General features: G+C 43.5%; 1 protein-coding gene across 7 annotated transcripts in view; it reads right to left on the bottom strand.

Moving 5' to 3' along the window:
• Positions 1-283: 283 nt before the first annotated feature.
• Positions 284-24,449, bottom strand: part of bptf (bromodomain PHD finger transcription factor) — a 30,037-nt gene continuing 5,871 nt past the window's right edge. The window contains exons 3-32 of one of the 7 annotated variants that reach the window (XM_084744505.1): positions 24,042-24,262; positions 22,260-22,433; positions 21,867-22,049; positions 19,871-20,083; positions 19,635-19,720; positions 18,491-18,843; positions 17,842-17,973; positions 17,511-17,640; positions 16,581-16,716; positions 16,186-16,467; positions 14,499-16,077; positions 14,213-14,337; positions 13,846-13,974; positions 13,563-13,713; positions 13,332-13,455; positions 12,363-12,612; positions 11,632-11,799; positions 11,081-11,217; positions 10,240-10,351; positions 9,896-10,137; positions 8,575-9,694; positions 6,878-8,361; positions 6,707-6,789; positions 5,642-5,867; positions 4,157-4,668; positions 3,898-4,074; positions 3,550-3,742; positions 2,829-2,913; positions 2,415-2,601; positions 284-2,008 (exon numbers count right to left, since the gene is read on the bottom strand). In XM_084744505.1, coding sequence (XP_084600631.1) covers positions 1,993-2,008; positions 2,415-2,601; positions 2,829-2,913; positions 3,550-3,742; positions 3,898-4,074; positions 4,157-4,668; positions 5,642-5,867; positions 6,707-6,789; positions 6,878-8,361; positions 8,575-9,694; positions 9,896-10,137; positions 10,240-10,351; positions 11,081-11,217; positions 11,632-11,799; positions 12,363-12,612; positions 13,332-13,455; positions 13,563-13,713; positions 13,846-13,974; positions 14,213-14,337; positions 14,499-16,077; positions 16,186-16,467; positions 16,581-16,716; positions 17,511-17,640; positions 17,842-17,973; positions 18,491-18,843; positions 19,635-19,720; positions 19,871-20,083; positions 21,867-22,049; positions 22,260-22,433; positions 24,042-24,262 — 9,010 coding nt within the window. In that variant the 3' untranslated portion in view covers positions 284-1,992. The remainder of the gene's footprint in view (positions 2,009-2,414; positions 2,602-2,828; positions 2,914-3,549; positions 3,743-3,897; positions 4,075-4,156; positions 4,669-5,641; positions 5,868-6,706; positions 6,790-6,877; positions 8,362-8,574; positions 9,695-9,895; positions 10,138-10,239; positions 10,352-11,080; positions 11,218-11,631; positions 11,800-12,362; positions 12,613-13,331; positions 13,456-13,562; positions 13,714-13,845; positions 13,975-14,212; positions 14,338-14,498; positions 16,078-16,185; positions 16,468-16,580; positions 16,717-17,510; positions 17,641-17,841; positions 17,974-18,490; positions 18,844-19,634; positions 19,721-19,870; positions 20,084-21,866; positions 22,050-22,259; positions 22,434-24,041; positions 24,263-24,449) is intronic. The other 6 variants (XM_084744502.1, XM_084744504.1, XM_084744503.1 and 3 more) reach the window with 6 other exon arrangements.

The following is a 24,449-nucleotide window of genomic DNA, read 5'->3' as shown; positions in this document are numbered from 1 at the left end:
CAATTAATATGCAAGTTTTTATGCATCCCTAAGGAGTCTGTAGGCAAAAAACAAAGAACTGCCACTGAACTGGAAGACATAAAAGCACAAGATGTAAAGCACATTCAATGCTTTGTCATTTCTTGATATTTTATTATAATTAATGTTTTATACAGCCCCTTCTAGATATTGAAGTTCTTGAGCTGCCTTTTGTGCACAGTCATTTGTCTTATACTAAAACATGTTTTAAGTTTGACATTAATGACATAAACACTTATCAATGCCACAAAATCACACAAGTGAGTAATCAGTCTTTTGCATTTTATTAAGTTCCATATACATCAATATTTCTTAAGATGTAATACAAAAAAAGAAAAAGAAATCCAGTCAAAATCTGACAATTTTTTACAAACAGGGCAGGAACCTTCAAATTACAGTTTCATCCTTCTGTCAGTCACTACTGCAGAGCAATTCATTTACAATAGCTTATTACCATACTTTCAGTAGGTTATAGAAGTTTAACCAAGCAGACTACTGATGTCCAGATATTTAGTACAACTGTCTTTCATGCCACTTCAGACTAAACGATGAGTGGAAATGGGAGAAAAAAAGTTGTTCCACTGTGATATCTGAATTTAGACACAAAACGTTATGCTCAGTAAAACTCAGCCATTGTATGTCAGTATTCAATTTCCTATTTCTCATTGGACATGATGACCACTGGGATGGCCTGAGGGATTTTTAACAAGAAAGAAAAATAAAGAGTGAGATAAAAAAAAAAAAAAAAAAAAGAAACATGGAAATATGAGAGCTCCTTAAGAGTCTTTTCTCCGAGGTAAACTTTCTTCTGAAATGCCTCAGTTGTTCATGCTCCTCAGTACAGTCCCACCGATGAAGACCAGGTCCAAAAAAGGTCCCTTAGAGCTCAAACAGGCAGCTCTGCCTGAACAGTTCTGTGAAAGCAGCAGTGCTGGTCGCACCAACAGTCAGAGGAGCAGATCCCAAACACAGGATGAGGCAGAGGAGTCTGTCACAGAGTTACAGTTCAGAAAAGCCATATTCTTGGCAAGTGCATTTTGTCTGAGCAATGTGCGATGCTTTCTAAGAGGCTGAAGAACACTGTAGCTTGTTGTTATGAGACCTACAGAATACGGAGAGAGGGGAAAGTTGAGAGCCCTTCGCATTTTGTTTATTGTGGTGACGTCTCAACAGACAGACACAAGGGGACGCACAGGGGTCGGCAGAAGATGTTGCAGCCATGTTGGTGTAATTTATAGGGAATGCCTTTATTCCTAAAGCAATCCTCCACAACTACGAACTGAGGTTACTTTGTTAAGTGAGGAACAGGATGAGGTCAGGTTCCTCACTCTTTGTAGTACATTTCAGTTTCATAAAATAATACTATCTAAAAATGATTTGTTTCATAATTATTTAAAACATTCAAATAGAGTCCGATATATCTTACAACCACTATACATGATAAAAAGTATGTACATTCAAGACAACCACCTTTAACAACCAGTTAAATCAAACTCAAAGGGCCGTAACATACAAAACTTCTCATAAATATCTCTTTATAATAAAATATGCAGCTTTATATACTTTTTTTTTTAATCTGGTAAGGTCAACACATTATCCAATCAAACTCAAGATATACAACAGAAAAAGTCCAAGTTAGGAACTAAAATGCATTTAAAATCCTACCGAAAACATCTTAGCTACTGTGATTGATTGTTAGAAAAGGCCAGATTTAGGGAAGTGATGAGAAGCAAGCATGTCCCTCAATTACATGACAACACATGACAACATGGCTGCTATTTCATGGTTAAACTGAATAATATCTTTATTATGGAAAAGGTGGGATTGGTGGCATTTTCATGAAAGCACATTTTGGTGTTTATGGGTGTGTTTTTTTCCTTAAGTCATGGGTATTTTTTTTGCTGTTCTGGAAATAAAGTTTCAATGTCATTATTACTAGAGACCCCAGCATCCAGTCCATCCAGACTGGCCCCTTTAAGAATCTGACAATCTGTAAGAAAAGAAGAGAATGGGATGGCATAAATCAAAAGCATGCAGCAAAGGTGAACAACAGACACAAATGCAAGATGAAACACCATACAGATGTAACATGGCAGATAGTTCTGTTAAGACATCGGACATAATGTCTTAAAGTTGGTCAGCTCTGTTGGTTTTAGTACAGCCAAGCAAACCTTCAAAGCCAAGTCTAGTCTACAAGTAAAGCACACACTGCTGCAAAATAACACTTACTACACATGCTGGTGGTATAAACCAAAGTAAAAAGAGCATAAATCAAGAAAAGAACAAATGAAACCGACAGAGTCAAAGCTTTACAGCACACAAACATGAGCATAGAAGAAGAAAGAGAAACTTGGGAAACCTTGAGAGTCAGCAGTAGAAGAAGCACCTTATCTTACCTGCTCGCTTTGAAACCTTTAAGCTTCTGTACAAAGAAGGCTTCAAGCACCTCGGCACACTGAAAGAAGGGCGTGTCGTTGGGGTTGTAATAGCGGCAGTTGTCGAAGATTTTGGTCACGTCAGCCACAAACTCAGTGAGCTTGTGATAATGTCGCTTTTGCAAACGGGTTTCCATTGTGGAAAAGTCTACAAGGGACAGAGAAATGTGTGAAATATGTGCGTAACATTCCTACATTGGAAAATATCATGAAATAAACACCATGGAAAGCAGTTTTCAATCTTTTTATCTGAATCATTTCATCAGTTTTGGGAACTTCACAACCAATACCTTCCACAACGAGAGGCAGACACTATGGATGTTTTCTAAGGTTGAAGAAAAGCCAGTCATCAATAATTGCTATCATTTTTCTTACCCATTGGCTCCTTGATTACGCGGTAATAATCAGGTGCGTCGTGGGGATCCACTGGTTCGAGGAAAGGCCATGCCATTTTGTGAGACTATAGAAGTAAAACAAAAAGATAGCACCAACAATTTTAATTTTGAGCACAAGTAACTATAATTCCAGGAAAGAGTGAATTATTTGCAAAGGCTCTCGCAGTGTACTTGAATGTGAGAAATGAATAGTAGCGTCACTGGATGCTGATGTTCAAAGAGTAGAGAGGCCATGTTAGTTTAATGGTTAATCAAGATATGGCTCTGTCACGGTCATTATCAAGTGAATTAAAGCACCACATCACAAAGCTGTGGAGTGAGTTTGAACAATGTTATGTTATCTAAACCTCGTTGCCTTTATGGAACTACACAAAGCTGTGCTCTGACCTTTATAAGTGTGTCATGAATATTTTCCTTCATCTCAAGTAAAGTGGTACGTTTTGGACTTTCAAAAAGATAATATTACAATGTTACAACATAAAGCTAAACAGTGTTTAGTTTAATAATGTCAAAACAGTCATAAGACTCCATATTCATGTCAGGTCTCATGACACAGTTATGACAGTGTAATGACCATTACACCATTACCATTGCTTCTTGTTTTTCAGCCTTCTTGTAAAAAGCTTTGTACTTTGCTTTCATCTAATGTTATTAATATTATTATATATGTGCCGACAGTCTGACATACATAGGTTCCATACCTGTAACGAGCGTAATATTCTTTTCAACCCCTCATAGTCTTTGTCAGTGAGCGGCGTAAGGACTGTCATGGCGTCTTCTGTTGACTGACACTGTGGGCAGACGTACACGTCGATGTGATTGGCCTCACTTTGTAGGATGCCCACACAGCGCCCATGGTACCAGTTTTGGCAGCGGTCGCAGCCGATGTAAAACCTGTGGGTAAAAATTAGGTACATTGCGGTGAGCACACCAAAGAAAGGTTTTGTGTAGGCGAAACTGGAGACAACAGTATCATGCAAGATGTCAGGTTTTGCTGATGTTTATAGTTGGAGGGTGATGACAGTTAAGTAATTTATAAGGAGCCATACTGTGATTCATCATATGGTGTCCGACAGATGCAGTACAACTCCTCGTTGCTTCCTGCCTCCTGACCACGTTTGCAGTCATTACACACAAAGTCCTCTAACTTCTTGGCCTCTTTTTCTGTGATGCCAACGCAAGCACCGTGGAACCAGTTGGAGCACAGGTCACACCCGATGTAAAACCTGAGAAACACAGATCATTTTAATTTTTGTGTCTTATGATTCAATTTAGTGTGGCAAGGGTTTTTTTTTCCTGAGAGCTTACTTTGACTCGTCGTAGGGCGTTTTGCAGATACAGTACAATTTGCTGTCCTTCTTGTGATCCTTTGAGGTAGAAGAGAGCTTCTTCTTCTTCTTGTGTTTTGATGAGCTGGAATCTCTGTCCCTGTCTCTATCCCTGTCTCTATCTCTGTCCTTGTCCCGGTCCCGATGTCTGTCACGGTCTCGGTCTCTCTCCCTCTCTCGATCCCCGTCTCTGTCTCTGTCTCGGTCTCTATATCTGTCTCTGTCCTTATCCCTGTCCCGTTTCTTGTCTTTTTCGTGATGCCTGTCCCTATCTCTGTTTCTGTCTCTGTCTCTCTCCTCTTCCCTCTTACGTTTATGGGATGAGGAGGGTGAGTTTGTTGTGTGTGCACTGTGAGAGGAATGTGTAGAGTGAGAAGAATGGGAGGAGTGGGAAGCAGCTGCCTTGACTGTTGCTGCAGCAGCCTGGGTGATAGCAGCTCTTGCTTTCTCCTTTTCTTTCTGTAGCCTGGCTATGTCCCGCCTCAGCTCCTCCTGAGAAGGAAAAAAAGACATGCAATGTAATGTTTAGTATCTCTGCTTAATGCATTTTAAACTCCCCTCTAAATTTCATCCCTGATTAAGAAAGATTCCTGGATTTCTCGACTCTTAGAGCCTGTTTAGACCGATTACTAACATGCATTCTGGGTGATTTGATTACAGATGGACAGCTCTATGTCGTCAGCACAGGTAAAACGCTACATGGTGCACTGATATTTCATAACTTAACTAGGGCAGGACACACTCAAACTTTTTCTGACTGTCTGGAAATCTGATGTTTTCACATCAGATGAGAAAGAAAGAAAGACATTAATGATCGCATCAAAAAAGTAGAAGCATGATTCCCAGTGAACCACAGTCTCTCCTGCAACAAAGTGTTTTTTTTACAAGGAAAGAAACAAAGTCATGTATTGCATTTAATGCTGAATTTCCGAGATGATTAAAATTTTGCCGTAGTGGTTTCACTTCCCAGCTCTACAAATAAACACATTTGTAAAATGTGTTGTTGTTTTTAACCAGCAGCTCAACAGTAGAATCCATTAACAAGCAGGGACAAACAGACACAATCCTTTTTCCACAAAGAAAGAACTAACATTTTCTGTATTTACAAGAAGTCCAAAATAATTAAGAATTTGTTGGAGACAGCATTTCAGAGTTTATCAAACTTCTCCTCACTTTACAACTCTCAATATTGTGTAATTTTTTTAAGGGAGTCTAGAGTTACTAGTGTGTTCAGAAATCTAACCTATGGAATCCCATGTACAATATTACAGTCCAATGTGATGAAAAAAGAAAAGATCCTTTAAGTTGTCACAATGAGACTCTTTATCAAAATAATGACTTAGTATCACAGAATAATGGGACACTTGATTATAATAATGAGTGGAGATACTGTCTCAGTATAATGCAGGATCGCAGGATCTTGTTTTTTTTCATCACGTTGGCAGAAATGGGTTTCCACACTAACCTGTACTTGCAGCTGCAGCTCCTTGTCCAGCAGGGCCCTCTTCTTCAGGATCTCAGCCTTCAGCTGTTCCTTGTGCTTGTACAGCAGTGCAGTCAGCTTGGTGGCATTCTGTTTGGAGCGTTTCTGCTCCACCACCTCCTCCTTCTTTCTCTTCTTAGCTGCCTGCTTCTCATCCTTTTCAATCTTGTCGAGGATAAACTTCATCACTTGATTGCACACAATCATTCTGAAAACGGAGGACAGCTTGCTGTTACAAAGTCGTTTTCAGAACTTCAGTTAATATTTATGTCATGATACATGGGCAACAAGAGTGGAGGGAGATGTAGTGAACAGTGGGCTGTAACCTTCTGGTTGGTTGGTAGGTATGTTCAGTTGCTACTTTCATAAGGAGAGAATTATTTTCAGGGGTGGAGGGACATATGCAGAGTGTTAGGCTATAAGATGAACATTTACTTGCTTCCAATTTAACCGACACCAGGTCAAAGAACAAGCACAAACAACTACATTGTCCCTAACCTCAGAGGACAGAAACTTGAAAGCTTGAAATTTGTCATGTTTTATGTTGTTTTAGTGTTCATTTTGCAGGTTAGATGTTGAACTTGGTGTTAGCATGTTGGACAGCTAATATGGCTACTACTACGACAGGCTGGGGTGATGTTGGATAATAATGTAATATTGAGGGACAGCCAAGAGATACTGCATAAACATTAAGCCTCAGTTGAAGACACTAAATAGTGACAGTAGTAGGTTGAATGCCAGTAGCCTGCGGTGCATTAATTTGTTGATGTCCCCTGAAGGTAACAATATAGCAATGTGTGAAAACAAAACTTTCAAACTGCAAGAATATATTTGTTTGGCAACATTGTGTGTTCAGTGCACCGCTCTGTGGCAGATTTAATTAAACTAGAGGAAACATTCAATTTTTTTCCCCCATCGACTAACTGACTGGTTGAAGAATAGGAAGAATTTCAGTTGACCTTGATTTTCTTTGGTTGACTATAATAAACAGGACAGATTAACATTCATCATTGGGCTTCACAGTTCTGTGATTATTAAGAGCCAAACCTCTGGTTCTCCTCCCGCTCGGCTGCAGCCAGCGTCTTCCTCTGTTTCAGCTGTTCTGCTGTAGCATTCTGCTTCACTACCACCTGACAACAACAATATTTTCATTAATATAAACAGTGTCTAGATGTAGGAAGAAATGAATCATGTTGGATTGTTCTTTTTGAGTCATACCTGTTTTTGGATACCATCCCCAGGGCTAACAGCCTGCAGGTTTGGCTCCTTCTGTTCCCTTTTAGCCTCGTGGTGTTTCTTCTTCTTTGGTTTTTGTTGTTGCTGTTGTTGCTGCTGCTGCTGCTGTTGTTGCTGTTGCTGCTGTTGTTGTTGTTGTTGTTGTTGTTGGTGCTGCTGCTGCTGCTGCATCCTCTGGAGCTGCTCCTGGACACTTGTTGGTGCCTGTATGGTCACCATGTTCTGGATCTGGTGGGCCTGGATTTGACCCCCTGTCTGCTGGATCTGGATGGGCAGCTGTAGTTTGATCTGCTGGGGAACTGTGCCCCCCTGCTGCTGCGCCTGTGCCTGGATCTGAGCTTGGATCTGGGCGGCGACATGCGGTGGCAGAGCTGAGAGTAGCTGGACTGGCTGCTGGAGGCCTGGAACTGTGATGAGCTGATGTCTGATGGGAGACTGGACCTGAAGCTGAGGTTGCGCTTGAAGTTGAGTTTGGTTCTGAGGCTGGAACTGGACTTGGAGCTTAGCTTGGACTTGAGGTTGGGCTTGGACCTGAAGTTGTTGCTGAACCTGCTGAGGTGACTGTACTTGAAACTGGGGCTGGGAGGTCTGGACTTGAGTTTGGGCCTGTGACTGGGTATGGACCTGGGGTTGTTGCGGGGCCTGAGGTTGTGGCTGAACCTGGACCTGAACCTGGGGATGGAGTTGGGTTTGAATCTGGGGCTGTAGCTGAGTTTGGGCCTGAGACTGGACCTGGGCTTGAGTTTGGACTTGAGGCTGTTGCTGGGTCTGGGGTTGGGTCTGAGCCTGCGTTTGAAATTGAGCTTGTACCTGAGGGTGGTACTGATGTTGGACCCTTGGCTGGATTTGGGCCTGGGCTGGGGCCTGGACCTGGGGCAGGGTTTGGTTCGGAGTTTGAGATTGAAACTGCACCTGAGGTTGAGTTTGAGTGAGCGGCTGCACTTGGGCTTGTGGTGGTTGCTGAGTTTGTGGCTGAAACTGAACTCGGACCTGGGGGTGGTTTTGGGCTTGTGCTTGGAGATGAGCCTGAATGTGGGGCATCTGTTGGACCTGAATCTGTGCACAGATTTGGGCTTGACGCTGGGGTTGGAGTTGAGGATGTGTTTGGGGCTGGAGCTGAGGCTGCGTAGGTCTCACAGTAGTAACAACAGAAGAGACCGGTATTCCCTTCATATGAACCTGGACTGCTGAGACTGGAATCTGAGATACTTGCTGCATGGACACAACGGTGGGGTGCTGAACTTGTACTTGAGCTTGAGCTTGAGGAGGAAGAGATGCTTGAGGCAGAGGAGTGATGGATGACTGTGTGAAGACTGATGCAGAGGCAGAGGCGGGGGCGGGTACAGTTGCCAGGGCAGATGACTGAACAGGAGCTGCAGCCAGCTGAGCCGGCTGAACTGGAGTCTGAACTTGAGATGAGGCTGGAGTCCAGACCTGAGGCTGAGCTGCCCTCTGCTCTATCAGAGCTACAACAGGAGGGAGAAGTAAAGACAAGCAATGTATTATAAAGAGTTAACCACTGTACAGACAAGTGACTAAAACAGGATGGTGCTGATGTGTGTTTGTTATCTCCGCCAGGTGTAAGTGTGGAGGGGATTCATGAGATTGCTTGTGTGTGTATGTGTGATATTACATCGTTACATCCCTAGTGTTTGTGGGATTTGCTTTGGGTTCTTTACCTGGCACTGAAGGTGTTGTAGAGGTGGCTGTGACGGGTGTGACAACAGCATTGGCCACAGCAGCATGACGGGGAACGGGAGCTGTGGCTTGGATTTGGGTTAGAGCTTTGGCCGGGGACGGGACAGCAACTTGGGTGGGCACAACAGCCATGACAGGAGAAGAGACTGGAGCGAGAGCAGGGGTTGGAACTTGGACAGGTGAGGGAAGAGAAGCAGAAACAGGCATTTGGACCGAGTTAGAGGGGCCAGAGACAGGGGCTAAAGCAGGGGCAGGAGCAGTAACATGCATCTGGATGGGGGCTGAGGTTAAGGCTGGGGTAGGGCTGAAGGCATGTGTCTGGAGCTGGGATTGAGGTGCAATTTGTCTTGGGACAGGTAGCGACACTGTAGTTTGTGTAGGGAATGACCCTGGGGGAAGGGTGGAGACTTGGTTTTGCATCATGGCTGAGACTGCATTCTGTGTTGGGGCAAGCACAGGTCTTACCACTTGGGGCTGTGCAGCGGGGAGAGAGGCTGGTGTGGAGGATAAAACCTGTGTTGACGCCTGGGCTGGCAGGGCAGGGACAGGGGAGGATATCTGAGATTGTGCAGGGATTGATAATGGAGTAGTGGCTGAAACTTGAGTTTGCACAGGGACTGAGGCTGGGGCTAGACGTGGCATCTGTGTAGCAACTGGGGCAGCAACGTGTGTTTGAATGGGTACAGGGGCAGCCATTTGGGTTTGAGCTAGTGCTGAGGGAGTTGTGTGGACTTGGGCTGGACCTTGGGCTGAAGGAGTTGAGTGGACTTGGGTTGGACCTTGGGCTGAGGGAATGGTCCTGACTTGGGCAGGACCTTGGACTGAAGGAGCTGTCTGGATTTGGGTTGGACCTTGGCTTTGAGGGGTCTGAGCTACAGCAGACTTCGTAGGGGTAGCAGTAGTGGCTGCTGAAGTTGAAGCTGATGAAGATGGGGGCATGGGAGTGAAGAGGAAGCGCTGGACCTGTCCGTTGGGCATGGCTGCCTGCATCAGCTGCTGACCAGGACCAGGGATAACTGTTACACCCTGTGGGATGATTTGCAACTGTCCCTGGGTCTGGCCCTGACCCTGGATCACCACCGTCAGACCTGGGTTTCCACCCTGCAGAGGTGTAAACCAAAGAAAGTTCACCTTCAACCGACAGTGAAACAATTCTCAACTTTCTTTATGCCGCACAATTCAAACAAAGTTACGATGACTTTTGAAGACTTCAAGAAGAGATTAAAACAAAGACAAATTTAAACTAAAAATACTGTTTAAGTAGATGCATGGAGAAAAATACACTAGAAAATGTGCCCTCACCTGAGCACCCTGTGTTAGCTGTGTGAGCTGTGCCATGGTGAGTTTAACTTGACCCTGCTGTGGTCTGTTGGCCTGGGAGGAAGCTGCAGGTGGCTGTCCAGGTGCTGTGGTGGCTGCATGAGGTGACGGCGTGGCACCTGCTGCTCTCTGAGCTGCAGCTGTCTGCACTGGTGTCGAACCAGGCACAGCTGTGGACACAGACTGCACACGGCCCGTCGGGGTCACAGCCTGCTGAGGTTGGCCTAGAGGGGATGAAGAGGGTGTAAGATTTTTTTCTATTTGTAAGCCTTGCACCACAAAAGACATTAATTTGCATACTGGAAATGATCAGTTGGACAGAGCACCTTGTTGAGCCAATGCTGGTCCTCTGACCATTGCTGTGCCCACAGAGGTAGACGGGGTAGATGACTGGCTCATTGTTGCGCCAGGTTGTGTTTGGCCTCCTGCTGTGACGACCTGTAATACAAAGCCAAAGGTAAAATCATCAGTCTTCATGCTTAAAAGGGACAGTTCACCTCCAAATCAAAAATACATGTTTTCATCTTACCTGTAGTGCTTTTTACCATCTAGATACTTTTGGTGAGAGTTACTGAGTTTGGGGAAAGTTACTGAGTTTTACTGATACTGACTGTAGACATGTCTGCCTTCTCTTGAATATAATGGAACTAGATGGCACTTGGATTATGGTGCTCAAAGTGCCAAAAATACATTTCAGAAAATACATGACCTAGTTATTCAAGATGATCCCAAAACTTGAGCAGTTCCGAGTACAAACTATTTTCTTTCTACCACACTAAACCTGCCAAGTGTACTACTGCGCAGAACGAAGCGTGCATCTACTCACGGATGAGAGACTACAGCTCAGCCTTAGAGGACGGCATAAATGTTTACATCCTGAGCTATCATGAGCATGAGTCTCTCGTCCACAAATAGGTGTATGCCTCCTTGTGCGCAGTAGTAAAGTTAGTGGGTGTAGCTCAGTAAAAATAAATGTGATTTCTGCAAAGAGACATTGCTGTTGAGTTTTTCAAATGTACTTCTAGTTTCTTTATACTGGAGAGAATGCAAACATCTCTCCAAAAATCTGCAACTCACATGAAAACAATCTAGTTGGATAAATAGCTCTACAGATAAGTTGAAAAATAAAGTAAATGGCTAAAAAGAGCACAGTGAAAGATAAAAGACCTGTTGCTGGGTGGTTGAGGCAGAGGTGGTGGCTCTGAGGTTGATGTTGCCAGTTGTAGGATGTAGTGTGCTGTATGTCCTCAGATTTGCAGGGGGGCCAGAGGGAAATATGCTCAGGACTTTCTGCTGGACCACACCTATTAGTAAGAACAGTTACGTAAGGAAAGAAGCAAATATGCATTGGGTAGATATAGTAAAACATGACAAGGATGCACACATATGGCGAGGCATGCGCTGTGTGTGAGGAAGATCTTTGCAATGTCTCGTTTGTTTAAAAAATTCTCTAGTATCTCTAAAGCAGCTGAAAAAGCTTCATTTCACAGGATAACAGCCGTGTATATACAATTCAGAGAAATCTTTTCTACTTTTGGCCACAGAAGCTCTTCCATCTAATGTTAAAAAAACAAAAGAAATACAAAAGAAACACTGGCATCATCTATGCTCACCACCAATATTACAGGCAGATTTTGCCTCTCACATGACACTCCTCCATCCATTTTGGCAAGTGTGAACACAAACCAGTGGAAATGGATGACACTCATGCTCCCTACCTCCTTGCGTGGTGGGCATGTTGAGCGTGACAATCTTGCTGTTTGCGGGCAGCGGGAGTTTGGCAGCGAGGACTTGGCCAGCCACAGTCACTGGGCTGCCTGCGATCTGGAAGGTTTGCTCTGAGGTGGTGATGCTGCTAGCCCCGGTGGCCACCGAGCCGGTGGAGGCTGCAAGACACACCATGCCACCCGCTGTCACGCACACCCATAAGGGCCACCATGACAGTCAGTGTGCGGCTGCAGTGTCCACTGGATGGTTTGAGTCAACATTGCGCAGATATTTTGAAAATTTGGGATTATGGCTTTGCTGTGTGTTTAAATTCTGATGATACACAGGCTCCCCTGTAGCCCTGCAATATATCATGAACTCAAAAAATTTAGAAATAGTTTTAACACGATTCTAAGTGGACACCACGCGCCAAAAGCCAGTCACATTCGTCAATGTAGAAAACTGACATGTAAGAACAACAGTTGTGGAAAGTCATGCCAGTGATTGACTTCTAACAAACTGATGGTTGTCAAACAACAATTCCAAAAAAAAGAAGAATGAAAAATGAAAAAATAAAAAAACAAAAACCGAAAAACACTTGTGACGAACATAATTTTGACCATCTGTCTCCAACAGAATATGACTGACGAGAAGGTAAACAACTCCAGACCATTCGGTGTAGGTATGCACGATTAAATGGGCTGAAGAGAATTCAAATCAACCTTGTCTTCGTCCGGCTTACCTGAACTGTTGTTGGTCTGACCCTGCTTGACCCAGGAAGCAAAAGACTGGTGGAAGTTTTTGTCTTGCTGGAAGGGAACCGGAGAGCCCAGTTTGGAGGCCAGAACCATCTTGGTTCCAGGTGTGACCTGACCTGTCCTCTGGCCCATGGACGCTGGGGTGCTGGGAGTGCTGGGAGTGCTGGCTGAGGTGGTGGTGGTTGTTGTGGAGGTGGTGGAAGTCGTACTCGGTCTCTGCTGCTCCAGACGTTTCTAAAACAAAGATGTGAAAACATTTTAGACACATACTGTTTTAACACTAAAATTAGTGTGTATATGCAGGTTTTTAAAATGCAGCTAAACCTGCTAAAAGTAAGTGATTAACCCTTTCCCTTTTGGCTTCCTGTTTTTTTTTTCTGATGTGCGCTGGAAAGCTGAGGCTCAACTCGTGGGTGCAGACCAGAGAAAAAGGCTATTTTAAAAGTCTCTGTGTGTTCAGTTCTCAGTATTTTTGTAGCTTCTCACTGAATCTCTGGTTTGTACGTTGCTGTTTCTGCTTGGTTTCACTGTTTCATGTTTGCTTTCAGCTACATACGTTTATTGTACAAAAATGAAATGTGCTACTGTTGTGCACTGTGTTGGGCTGATGTACCAAGTCAAACTGAGTCAAGCCAAGCAGCACTTTTGTCTGCAAAAGGAGCAAAAGTGTCACAGAAGTTACAGACAAAGGCATCAAGCCTTTACGGTCTCCACTGAAACAGTGTTGTATGTTTCCATCACTGCCAGTCAGAGCCATTTGACCTTGTAATTAATGGTGATTGACAAAAACAAGATGTTAGAAGGTGTTTTGTACAGTGTAATAGGGGCTTTAGAGAGTTTATTGACTTCCAGTATAGAGTGGCCCTACTTAAACCTAAATAAGGGCTTACTAAACCAGAGAAACTGATAACACCTTTGTGTGTGTGTGTGTGTGTAGTGTACAGTGTTCCCACCTGCTGGGCAGCCAGTCTGGCCTGTTTCAGCTGATTCTCCAAATGGGCCTTGACATCCTCTGCTGTCTTCAGAGTGCTGCCAGTCTTGGAGGGATCGAGACCCTGTGCCTTCTCCCTCTCCACTCTGTAATACCACCGAAAAAAAAGGTGACAATACAGTGAATCAGAAGTATTCAGTATTTACTGAAACAATAATATTTGGCCAGAGGAGGCTCAGTGTGTGTTTCTCACCTTTCTGCAAAGGCCCTGATTTCCCAGAGCTCTAGCTCCTCTTCAGGAACCCATGTCTCCACAGCAATAGGCCCTGTCAGCTTGGCTGGCTCCTGCTTCTTGGGCCTCAAGGCGCTTGATCGCAGGCCTTTCCTCTGTGGAGTGGGGGTTTCTACACATGGGAGAAGAGAAACAAACTATTTATAATTCTTGTGAAACACTGCCAAGACACTTCCAGCAATGGATCATGATCATATTTCAAATTTGCAACTACACTGTTTGTATATAAATGTTTAGCCATTACCTTTGGGAGTGTCTCTGTTTCCGAGGGGACAGATGATCTTCCTGATGCAGTATTCAGAGCGGATGCCATAAGGCCCCACGTCTCTTCGCTTTATAATCTCCGTTGTAGTGATGTCTGTCTCTGTGGTTTCTGTGGTTACAATCAAACATATTAGCACAATTATTTAAAATGGAAACTTTCATTATTCGTATAGCTAAACACACTCATCTATGCAGTGGTAGGTGGAGACACCAGCGTTGTTGTCAGCAACAGAAGATGAGATAACATAACTAAATTAGGAGCTAATGTAAGACGGCAAACAGAGAAGATGCCCAAAGGAAGTGAAAGATCAGTGCAAGTCAAGATGAAGTGTGCAGCATTTTCTCACCTTTCCGAGTAGTCCCGACACTAGCAGAGGGCTTAACAGCCATGTCGTCCCATCTCAGGCAGGCCCACAGCAGCCTCAGCATCAGGCTGACCCCTGCAAGCGACTTCACAGTCTGGAGACGGTACCTGAACAGGACACAGTCATAAGAAAACATGAGCTACTTATTCCAACAACAGTAAGTGTGTTTACATACACATTCTGGTTTACCTCTGGTTTACACTTGCTCTGAATGTAACATTTAAGTATCCCAAACATTGTGTTGAAAGGATCTACATGTGTGACAAACCTCCACGTGATCCCAAAAGTGGGTCGGGGGGAAGGGTAGGGCCATATATCCAGGGCGGGCTTGGCGTTGTAGTTGAAGATGGGCACCTCTCTGATGCTTGCCCTCCTCGCCAGCCTCTTCAGGTCATCATTTGGCAGGATAAAGATGCTCTTCTTGCTGCTCTTGGTGACAAATTTGCGGTAGGACGGCAGCGCTGTCCCCGAGCGTGCCTTTTTGGATTTGGAGAACCTAAGAAGGCTGACTCGGTCTCTGGTAGAATACTCTTTGCTAATTGTCATGGAGCTGGTTGTCGTTGTACCAGAGGGTCCCATCTTGGTGTCGGCGACTGGAATTTTGGTTTTCTGAGGGACAACTGCTCTGGAGCTGGGCTGGGTGGAGGCTGTGCTGGAGGTGGTGGTAACAGAGGAGACTGTGCTACTTGCTGCTTGAGATGTCACATCAGACTGCAGGGTGTTCTGAGAGTCTGCGGCAGTGGTCTTCAAACCTTCGCTACTACTGTTATTGTCCATGCTATTACTATTCAGGCAAGAAGGGCTTGAGGATGGAGGCTTGGCTGGAAATGTGCCCTCACTCTTCATGGCCACGTTCTCATTCTTATTGACAGTGTCTCCTTTTTCTGCCACGTGGTTCTCCAATTTTGGGACTTTCAGGGGAGGTGGATGACATAAGTCGGACACATCGTTTTGCAAGATGTTTCCATTCATTAGAGACTTGACAGGCTCTTTCTGAGGCTCTTTACTGTCACACTGGACTCGACTGGCTGGATCTGAGTTTGTGTTTGAGTCTGCAGGAGCGGTGATGCCGTCGTTCCCATTGACCTGCACCGGACTGGTCTTGCTCTGGTCGACCTCCATGCTCTCTGTGTCGCTCTGTCTGCTGCCTTGTTCCATTTCCTCATACGGACGTTTCTTAGCGTTCTCTCCCACTCGAGACACCTCCGGCTTCTGTGTTTTTTCTTTGCTTTCTTTTGAATCTGATATACAATTACTTTGGAGCTCGGGGCTAGCTATGGGTCCTCCATTTACTTCTTTGTGAGCTAACACCTCTCCACCGTTCCCCTGCACAGCATTTACTTCTGTCTCTTTGCTGTGGTTGGGTATTGTGGTGTCTGATTTGACATCCAAATTGTCTGCCTTTTTCTCCATCTGCTCCTGTTCAAAGTTGAGCTTTTTCACCACATGGTCTTTCACTTGAAGGCTCTCCTCCTTCTCCTCTTTTAGACAAGGGGTTACAGGAGGCTGCTGTTTGCCTAATGTGGATCCTTCAGTCTTAACAGTGGAAGCAGGCCTCGTGGCAGCCATTTTGGCCAGCAGGGCTGCCTGTCTCATCCGCTCTAGTCTCTGTTTCTCCTCCAAGGTGAACTGTTTAACCCGGCGCTCCAAAAGCCCATCCAGTTTGGAGGGCTTGACCTTCTTCTTATAAGCTGTGCGCAGCTGGAAGCCCTCGCTGACATTCACAACATCGTAGTAGGGCTTTGATGCGGTGGCCTCCTCCTTCTTGGGTTGTTCAACTTTCTGACCTGGTTCTTCAGTGACAGGCTGCGCAGAAGAGTAGGAAGGGGGTTTGGTTTCTGCTTTATCTGTAACAAAAAGTCACAGACGTCAGTGGATGGTAGTAATATATCGTTCACAAACAGCATCAAGCAAAAGATAAAGTAGAGAGAGAGAATTTAATTTCAAACATTCACCTTTCTCTTCACTTGAAGCAGCAGTTTCTGGGTGGGGGTCAACCTCCATTTTTTCATCTTCTCTCTTCTCTTCTTCTTTTGTTCCCTGCTGCTCCTCTGTGGGGTTTTCTTCTTCTTTAGAAGTCTGAGGTTTGCAGTCCTCTGATGAAGTGCTCTGAGATGACGCAGTGATGGATGCTTGTTCATTGTCCTTGTCTGCTGTGTTTTGGGTAGTCTGCTTCTCAGTTTCCATCGACTGCTTATTTGTGCAAGCTGCTGCATTTTCCTTGTTCATTTTAGCTGCTATGAAGACAGTGGAAAAAAACAAAAAAAACAAAAAACAAAATCAACACATGAGCCAAAAGTGCCAGCAGCAGGAGAATATATTGAGGGAATAAGGCCAGTTTAACCCTTACCCTCCAGTTCTTTGCGGTAGTTTACGTTTGTGTTCCCTGGTAGCTTTGGAACAAACCGTGGGACTCGAGTCTTACTGACCCAACTCCAGCCACCGTACCCTGTCACTCTGTATTCCTCCCCCTTCTGCTTCCAAACCTTGATAGAAAAACACACAAGTGAGCCATCAAACAATGAGGTATTCAGACGAGGAACCACAATCATTTAAGAGAACATGTACATACATTAAAACTGAGAAACAAGTTCAAATGTAAAGTGGCCTTACAGACACAGTAAAGCTCTATCACAATATTAAGATCAAAACCACCTCACACAGGCTTTGGCAATATCAGCACTATACCAGTATACTTAAGTGCACTAGGTCAGGGATTCCCTACCAGTGGCAGCATACTCATAACCCAGAGGGTATTTGTGGAGCTGCCCATAGGGGTACATGGAGAAATAGTGGATTAGCTAATTAACTTATTTGATGATTTTTATGGTGGTATGATTGAGATACATGATTATCTTGAGCAGCCTGGGAGGCAGCTGACAGTGATTGAAAAGCAGTTCTTAAACAGATCTAAAAATCTAGCTAAAATGGATAAACAGTGTAAATAATTAGCTAAAAGTGATGGATACACAGTTAATTGTTAGCTATTGAAGTTTCTGACATTAATAGAAGCCTGACTTAACCAATCTAAACACAGACAGTTCAATTGTATAAAATAAAATATTGTCCACAGTGTTAAATATAATCTAGTTTATAATCAGTTCAAATGAACACATTTGTAACAGCAACATGGTGCTAATGAAGGTATAATTGAGTTCATCTGACAGGGCTGTGGGGACACGTCTGAAATTAAAAAGTTGGTAAGATCAGATCAGAAGATGAAAAACCTCTATGTTCACAGGGGGAGCTGAATGACAGATGAAAGACGCTGCTGTTTTACCTGGTGCTTGATAGGGATGGTGTACTTCACCCAAGTGGCCTGTTGCAGTGTCTCCTCATCCTCCAGTTTTTTCTCTCGCTTTTTCACCTTCTCTTTCTCCTCCCGCTCCATGGAGGTCATGCGATGTAGCCTGAGGCAGGAAAGCGCAGTACATAACCAAGATGTAAAGTGCACAGGCAGCAGTGAAACAGAAGTTGACCACTTGTTTGGTCACCAAGTGCACTAGTGTGATAAATGAGTAGCTTTTCAGTCTTTGCAAAGGTGCTATCAGAGTGTGTGGCCAACAGCTGTTTGACTGCCATACAATTCGTGATTCTAGTTATTCCTTTACCTTGTGTGTCCAAGAGAATCTTTCCATACTGGCAACATGACGACTGGTTTGATGGCACACTCCAAAATGGCCAAGGCCAAAGCAAATTCCCTGGCCTTGCTGCACATCTGCACTGCTTTATTCCAGTTGGTCCTTGAGAAACAAATACAAACTGTATAAAACAAACAGTAAAACAGCACAACTGCATACCAGATTTGCTTTTTTATTTCTTACACCAAGTAAAAATTCATCATCATATTTTGCAAGAACCAAAATGAATTATATTTGTATCCTTAAAAGAATAAGAAATACACTTATTCAATTTCTTGCCAAGAGTTAGATGAGGAGATTAATACTACCGTACCATACCGTTTAGCTTAGCACCAAGGCTGGAAATAGGGGAAAACTGCTAGCCTGGCTCTGTCCAAGAAGTAAAGTGGCACATAAAATGCCAAATTGTGTTTTTTTTATCAGGGTTTTGTACTCATTTAAAAAAAATGGCATGCTAGCCAGGCCTCTTGACTCTCAACAGGAAACTTCCTACACATATTTCCTGAATGTCAAACTATTCCTGTAATTTATTAGCCTGACAGCACTTGGTAAGTCACCAAAAAGTTTGTATCCACCCCTGCTTAACAACTATTTCACATCAACCTGATCTGAGTGGTACCTGTGCGATGCCCAGTTAGGATGCATAAATGGTCCGGGTACGTTGGTCTCCAGCTGGATGATGGTGAGACGCAGGGTAGAGACAGTCAGGCTCCGTGAACCGTAGATGGAGCCATTCCACTTGAACTCTGACGCGGTGGTCAGGCTGAACTTATGGGAGAGGTGGCGTCTCTTGTCATGGTCCTCGCGGTGCTGATGCTTGTTCAGGGCCAGGACGTTGGTGCTGTACTGGTTGTGGTAGACCCTGTATTTACCCTCCTGACCAAGTTTGAATAAGTTGTTCAAATTCACTGCCAGGTCCCGTTTGAAGAAGCTGAGACGTGAAGAATCACCATCAAAGCGTACAGGAGATGACTGAAACAGAGTGAGAACATTTTTCATTTTAATGAAAATATTAAACATAAAAATAAAAGCTGTTTTAAAGGATGCCAATACTTTACATACATAGTACATACATGAGTGAAATGCCTATACAAAGCTGTTTTTTAATTTAATAAATAACTAAAGCTGCTACAAGGGGTTTTCAACTGGTTATGAAACAGTCTCAATTTATTACCGATGCCTCTATATGACGTATGTAATTTAACACAACCATCCATGAGAAGATTGCTAATTTCCATATAGTTATTCTTAATGCCTGCCATTAGGAAGAGATTTTTCTTTTGGTAATTTTATTTTATTTATTTATTCATTTATTAGATTATTTTTTGGGCTTTTTGCCTTTATTCGGATAGGACAGCTGGAGATATGACAGGAAAGGCGGAGAGAGAGAGAGAAGGGAAGACATGCAGCAAATGTTCTGCAGGCGGGAATCGAACCGGCAGCCGCTGCAGAGGACTGATAGCCTCAACACATGGTGCACACGCTCTACCAACTGAGCTATAGGGACGCCCAGTAATTTTATTTTTGACACTATATTTTGTGATTATGACAGTGGAAAGATCTTCGCTTTTGTCCACAGGGGTCTCCAAAATCAACAAAATATGAAAGTTCCTTGTAGAAGCTTTAAGCCAAGTCAATGCAGTGTTTATGTGAACTTTACCTAAGGATCACAGATGATGCTTTAAACTGATTTCTCTCAAAAAAATTTAAATAACTATAGCACTAAACAATGATTTTGTTGTAGGCATACACACAAGCCTCACCTCTTTGCTTCCTCTGGGTGTTTGGTTATTCGATTCCCGTCCTGCTGCTCGCCCTCTATCACTCTTGATTCTTTCATTGTACTCATCTGTCATTCAGAAAGCAGACGAGACCATCAGTGTAAAACAACTCTACACTGATTCAAATAGACACTGACAGACAATTTAATGCAACCAAACTTTTAAAGTACGTGTTGGTGTGTGCTCTTTGGGCACCGACGAGCCTCGCTTATGTTTACCTGTCCCATCCTGGCTGGTAAAGGAGGACTGAGACGACCGATCAGCCAGGTCAGGCTGTTCTGGTTTCCTGAGGCTCCCACTTCCAGGAACCTGGCTGCTGCCACTGCTCGCCTCAGGCTGTGAAGACTGCTGCTGAGACCGATCTTGGATTTGTGCCTGAGACACGTCGGGTTGCTTGTCTTCACTGGTAGATTCTGCTTTTCCATCCTCATCTGAAAAAAAAAGGTAGGAAAGACTGAGCACAAGCATGAAAGCAAGTACTGGGGATGGACAGAGCGAAACCGACTAACACTAATTACAAGCAACATGGTTTAAGCAAAGATGGCAGCTGTGTAAACAAAACAAATTACAATGATTTGAAAAAAAACACAACTTCTGCATTTAGGAATTTCCCAATATAGCTCAGCCAGACCTTGCTCAATGGTCTTAAGACCTGAAATTTGCATATGACCAACAAACTATTCAAAAAAAGAAACTTCAGTGGACAATTAAGCGCTTCATCAGTCCAGCTAGGCAGGAAAAGCCACACAAATCCAGAACAAGCTGTGCACTTGCTGCAACGCCAAATTAAGACACCAGCTCTGCCTTTGAGTTGTTAGAGGAGAGAGTCCTGCATATATATGCGGCTCTTTGTTGACGAGGTAGCAGGTGGGGCTTCCAGGCAGAGAGCCTTTTGTCTGAGCAACAGGAACCCACCCAAATGCCCATAAATTGGAATGAGAATAAGGAGCTGGTTGTGACAGACGTGGCGTGCTATCTGCTGCCAGGGGACGCCGACCGTCTAACACCGTGCCAAAAGTGTGCTTTTCAAGACCATGAGCACAGGAGTAAACATAAAACACAAGACAAGAAACGAATGCACCAAAAAATAAATGGAACATTTAGATTGCAACAACTAAGTGTCATGCTTAGAGCAGGTCAAGACAAGACAAAAGGCAGAAAATGGTCTGCAACTGCTTAGGGTCCCTCAGGAACAATTAAGTTGGAGGAGAAAATATCTTCTCGCCATCTAATTCTACGTTTACTGAAGATAATGAAGAGATGATGTTTGAAAAGGATCGGGCTAATTGTGGTCACTCCAGTGCTGCATGATTGTTGAGAGCTACAGTGTTTTGGTCGAGCTACTCAAAGAAAGGAGGACTTTAAGGCCACAGCTAAAAGTGTGTTTGTCTGTAATGTTATTTATGTCCAGATACAAAGTCCTTGTTCACAGCAGGTACCATTGCTAGAAGCTGAATTTCTGCTGGGGACTGTGTAATAGAAGATGGTCAGAGATCCACTGTACGCTGTTTGAAGCCATGTAAAAAAAGAAAAAAAGAAGCAGAAAACACAGGTGCTCCATTAAACAGCAGCCAGCCAACACAATAAGCAGAAGCTGTCTGAATGAAAGCAAACTGACACTAGCAAAGCCGTATTTGACAGACAAATGTGGCTGTTCCCGCGGGGTTTTAGCATCATATGTTTACTATGCAAGTCATAGTCAGAATTTTGGAGAGATATCCAAACCCTTGCAGACATGGCAGAGGTATAAGAAAAGAGAAAATAAATTCAAAGCACTGGCGTACCTACAATCACCTCCATATTTTTGCCAGGTTTGCCAGGGATGGCAGACACTGTGTTCATTACAATTTATCCAAAAACAAACCATGGAACACCTCCCCAAGTCCAATTAGCAGAAACGATGACTGGCTTTCAAAACTACCTTAAAACAGATTTAGTTTTAAGTCTCTGAAACAAATGGAGACCAGACTGTAACATCGCAAATGTACAGAGACAAGAAAGAAATGAAAGTAGCCTCGCCACCGTTGCACCCAGCGAGGCAAATGGTCAGGGCAAAATGACAGGGAATGGTTAGCAGCAACCAGCAGAGACAAGCAGACAGATGAAGATGGATGTGCAGCCCAGCAGCAGGGTATGAAGTGGAAGGATGAGTTGAATGGCTCTCTGGTAGCTGGACACCAGAGCGAACATGAGTCAATCGCATTCTCCGAGTACCTGTCCTTTCCTGCTTTGCCAACGCAGGGGACTCTCCACTCTCCTGACTCCCAGAGCAAGCAGGCTGTGTTTCTGTGTTGGGGTCAAGAGACTCAGTTTTAGGCGCGGCTGCTTCCCGAGTGGCTGAGCCGGGGTTAGGATCGGACACAGAGCTCTCATCTGCAGCAGGGGGAACCGCGGCTACTGTGGTTTGACATACATACACAGGGTCGAACAGCATCAGCAAAGTCATAATATTGTTTAACAGCAACTCAAGTAGAGCTCAACCTCTCAATAGTTAGAGCTTCACTTTGCACATGTGGGAAAACCACACTTGCTGCTACCGGTGCTACTGGGTCTTCTGTTTAGGAGAGAATTAGAAAAGAGTATACTGGATATGAAGTTAACCTTTACCTTGTGAATTACCCTTCAGCTCGGTGTCTTTGTGCTCTCCATTGTCGAGCTGCGAGTTGAGCTTATCCTCCGCTGTCTTTACAGAGCCTGTTTCTGCTTCCTGCTTTGCCTCTGCTGCTCGACTCTTTGCTTCCTGTGCCTCCTGCCTGATCTTCAAACGCTCCATGACCACATCTACAAACAAAAGGAAACATGTTCTTTTCTTAAAAATAAAAAAGGCAGCGTTTCTGCATTACATGGCAACATCTAAACACATGCAAATGCTTTGTCTTGAGCAACTGTTTTTTAGGACAGAGCAAGATCACAACATAGTAAAACACTTTGTTTGTCCACAAGTGAGAACAGTATATAGAAAAATATAGAATTTTATTTAAACTTTAAGTTAAAGTATTGCCAAAAAAACAGTCCATAGGGCATCATACTAATTAGTTACCAGGGCAAAAACATGAAAATATTGTTAAGTATAATAACATTCATCATTCCATAAGTTTCAATGTGAGTCACTTGCTTTGATTTAAAAGAACTGCAACTAACAATTCTATTCAGTGTTCTTTAATCTTCCTATTAATCATGAATCCTTTTGTGTATAAAGTGTCAAAAATTGTGTAGTGTCTATTATAATTTCCCAGAGCCCATGGCGATGTCTTCAAATTCCTTGTTTTTATCTGACCATCAGTCCAAAACACAAAGATATTCAGTCTACTTTATATACATGATCAAAAGAGCTGCAAATGCTCACATTTAAGAAGATATTTTTAATTGAAGAATGAATAAAGCGATTAGCGCTTATCAAAATAGTTGCTGCTAAAATTGATTCAGCTCTACAAAAACTACTTAAAGCAAGCATCCTAATCAGGCAACTGGAGCCCAACACATTCCTGTGACAAAACATCACCTACACCTAGTTAATCTAACCAGTTATATATAAATTAAGAGATATAACATAGTGATAGTATGAACTTAGATGCCTGCATATCTAGAGTCTGTAACTCCTGTTCCTATCCACACAGATCCAAGATCCTCAAGTGGCCAAAATCTCCAGAGAACCATGTTTCATAACTACAGTCTTCACTAGTACAAAAACAGTTGTGTCCCAGCGAGCTTAAAGGAAGAAACACACAGTGCTGCAGAAGTGGGCTTTCAATGGATGAATATACCAGCAACACCCATAAATCACTTACTATGGAAATGATTAAAATTATAAAAAGACGCCACAAACATTGCAATAGCTTTACTAAAGCATTTTAGTCTGCAGAATACCCTTTCACATCTCTAGTTTTTGACATAATGTCAGAGGTGCGTTCCCCCCAAAAATATAGAGCCCCTATGGGCAGTTTAGTGACAAACACAGGAAAACTGTTATATGTCAGCCTGTCAAACAGAAAAGGAAACCGCTGGCGTACTAATCAAAGGTCTTCTAAACACTCGGGGAGGGAGAAGTGGGGAAAACTGTTACTTTTCTGACAAAGCGTGTAAGAGCAGGAAGAAAAGGCAGCACCTAACATTTTTGACTCAACTGTCATTCTAGCAACACACTGCCGCCTGAGGGGAAGAACTATGTTACCTGAAACTTACATAGACTGTGTGAATGTGAGCCTGCAGGAGACAATCAGAGAGGTACATTTACTTCACAGCTCAAGTCACACATTAACTGTCAGATCAATGATTTCCCCAAATGCTGCTCAAAAGAAAATCCTACACACAAGTACCAGAATGAGATTACACTACTACCAGGTTGAAATGTGTCTATTTTGGGGAGCAAAGACAAAATCAAATCTGTACCGTTGACAGCAGTGAGGTAGGCTTTATTGTTTCCTCGGGCTTTGTTGGTGAGGTCCTCTGTGATGTCCATGTGAGCTTGCACTTCTTCCTTCATCTCCTCCAGGGTGGCACAGAGGTCCATCTCCCAGTACTCCTTATCCAGGCACTCCACAAGCTCCTCCAGCTGAGCCTTGGTGCTGTAGTACCAGATATTTTTATTCTCGTGCTCCCCATCCTCCTCGCTGGGGGGAAAGAGGAGAATAAGTTATTAGATAGACTGTTCAATAACAGAACAAACCTTCTACCTGCAAGGCACTGTTACAATATAAATTAAAGCTACTACAAAGAGTTTTTAACAGGTTATGAAACAGTCTCAATTTATCACTGATGACTATATGAGCTACATACATTAACAAGACCAAAAGCAAG

This window comes from Lutjanus erythropterus, chromosome 19, assembly GCF_056507025.1.
Source record: "Lutjanus erythropterus isolate fLutEry1 chromosome 19, fLutEry1.hap2, whole genome shotgun sequence".
NCBI classification, from domain to species: domain Eukaryota; kingdom Metazoa; phylum Chordata; class Actinopteri; order Lutjaniformes; family Lutjanidae; genus Lutjanus; species Lutjanus erythropterus.
This window is presented reverse-complemented; position numbering and strand designations above follow the sequence as displayed.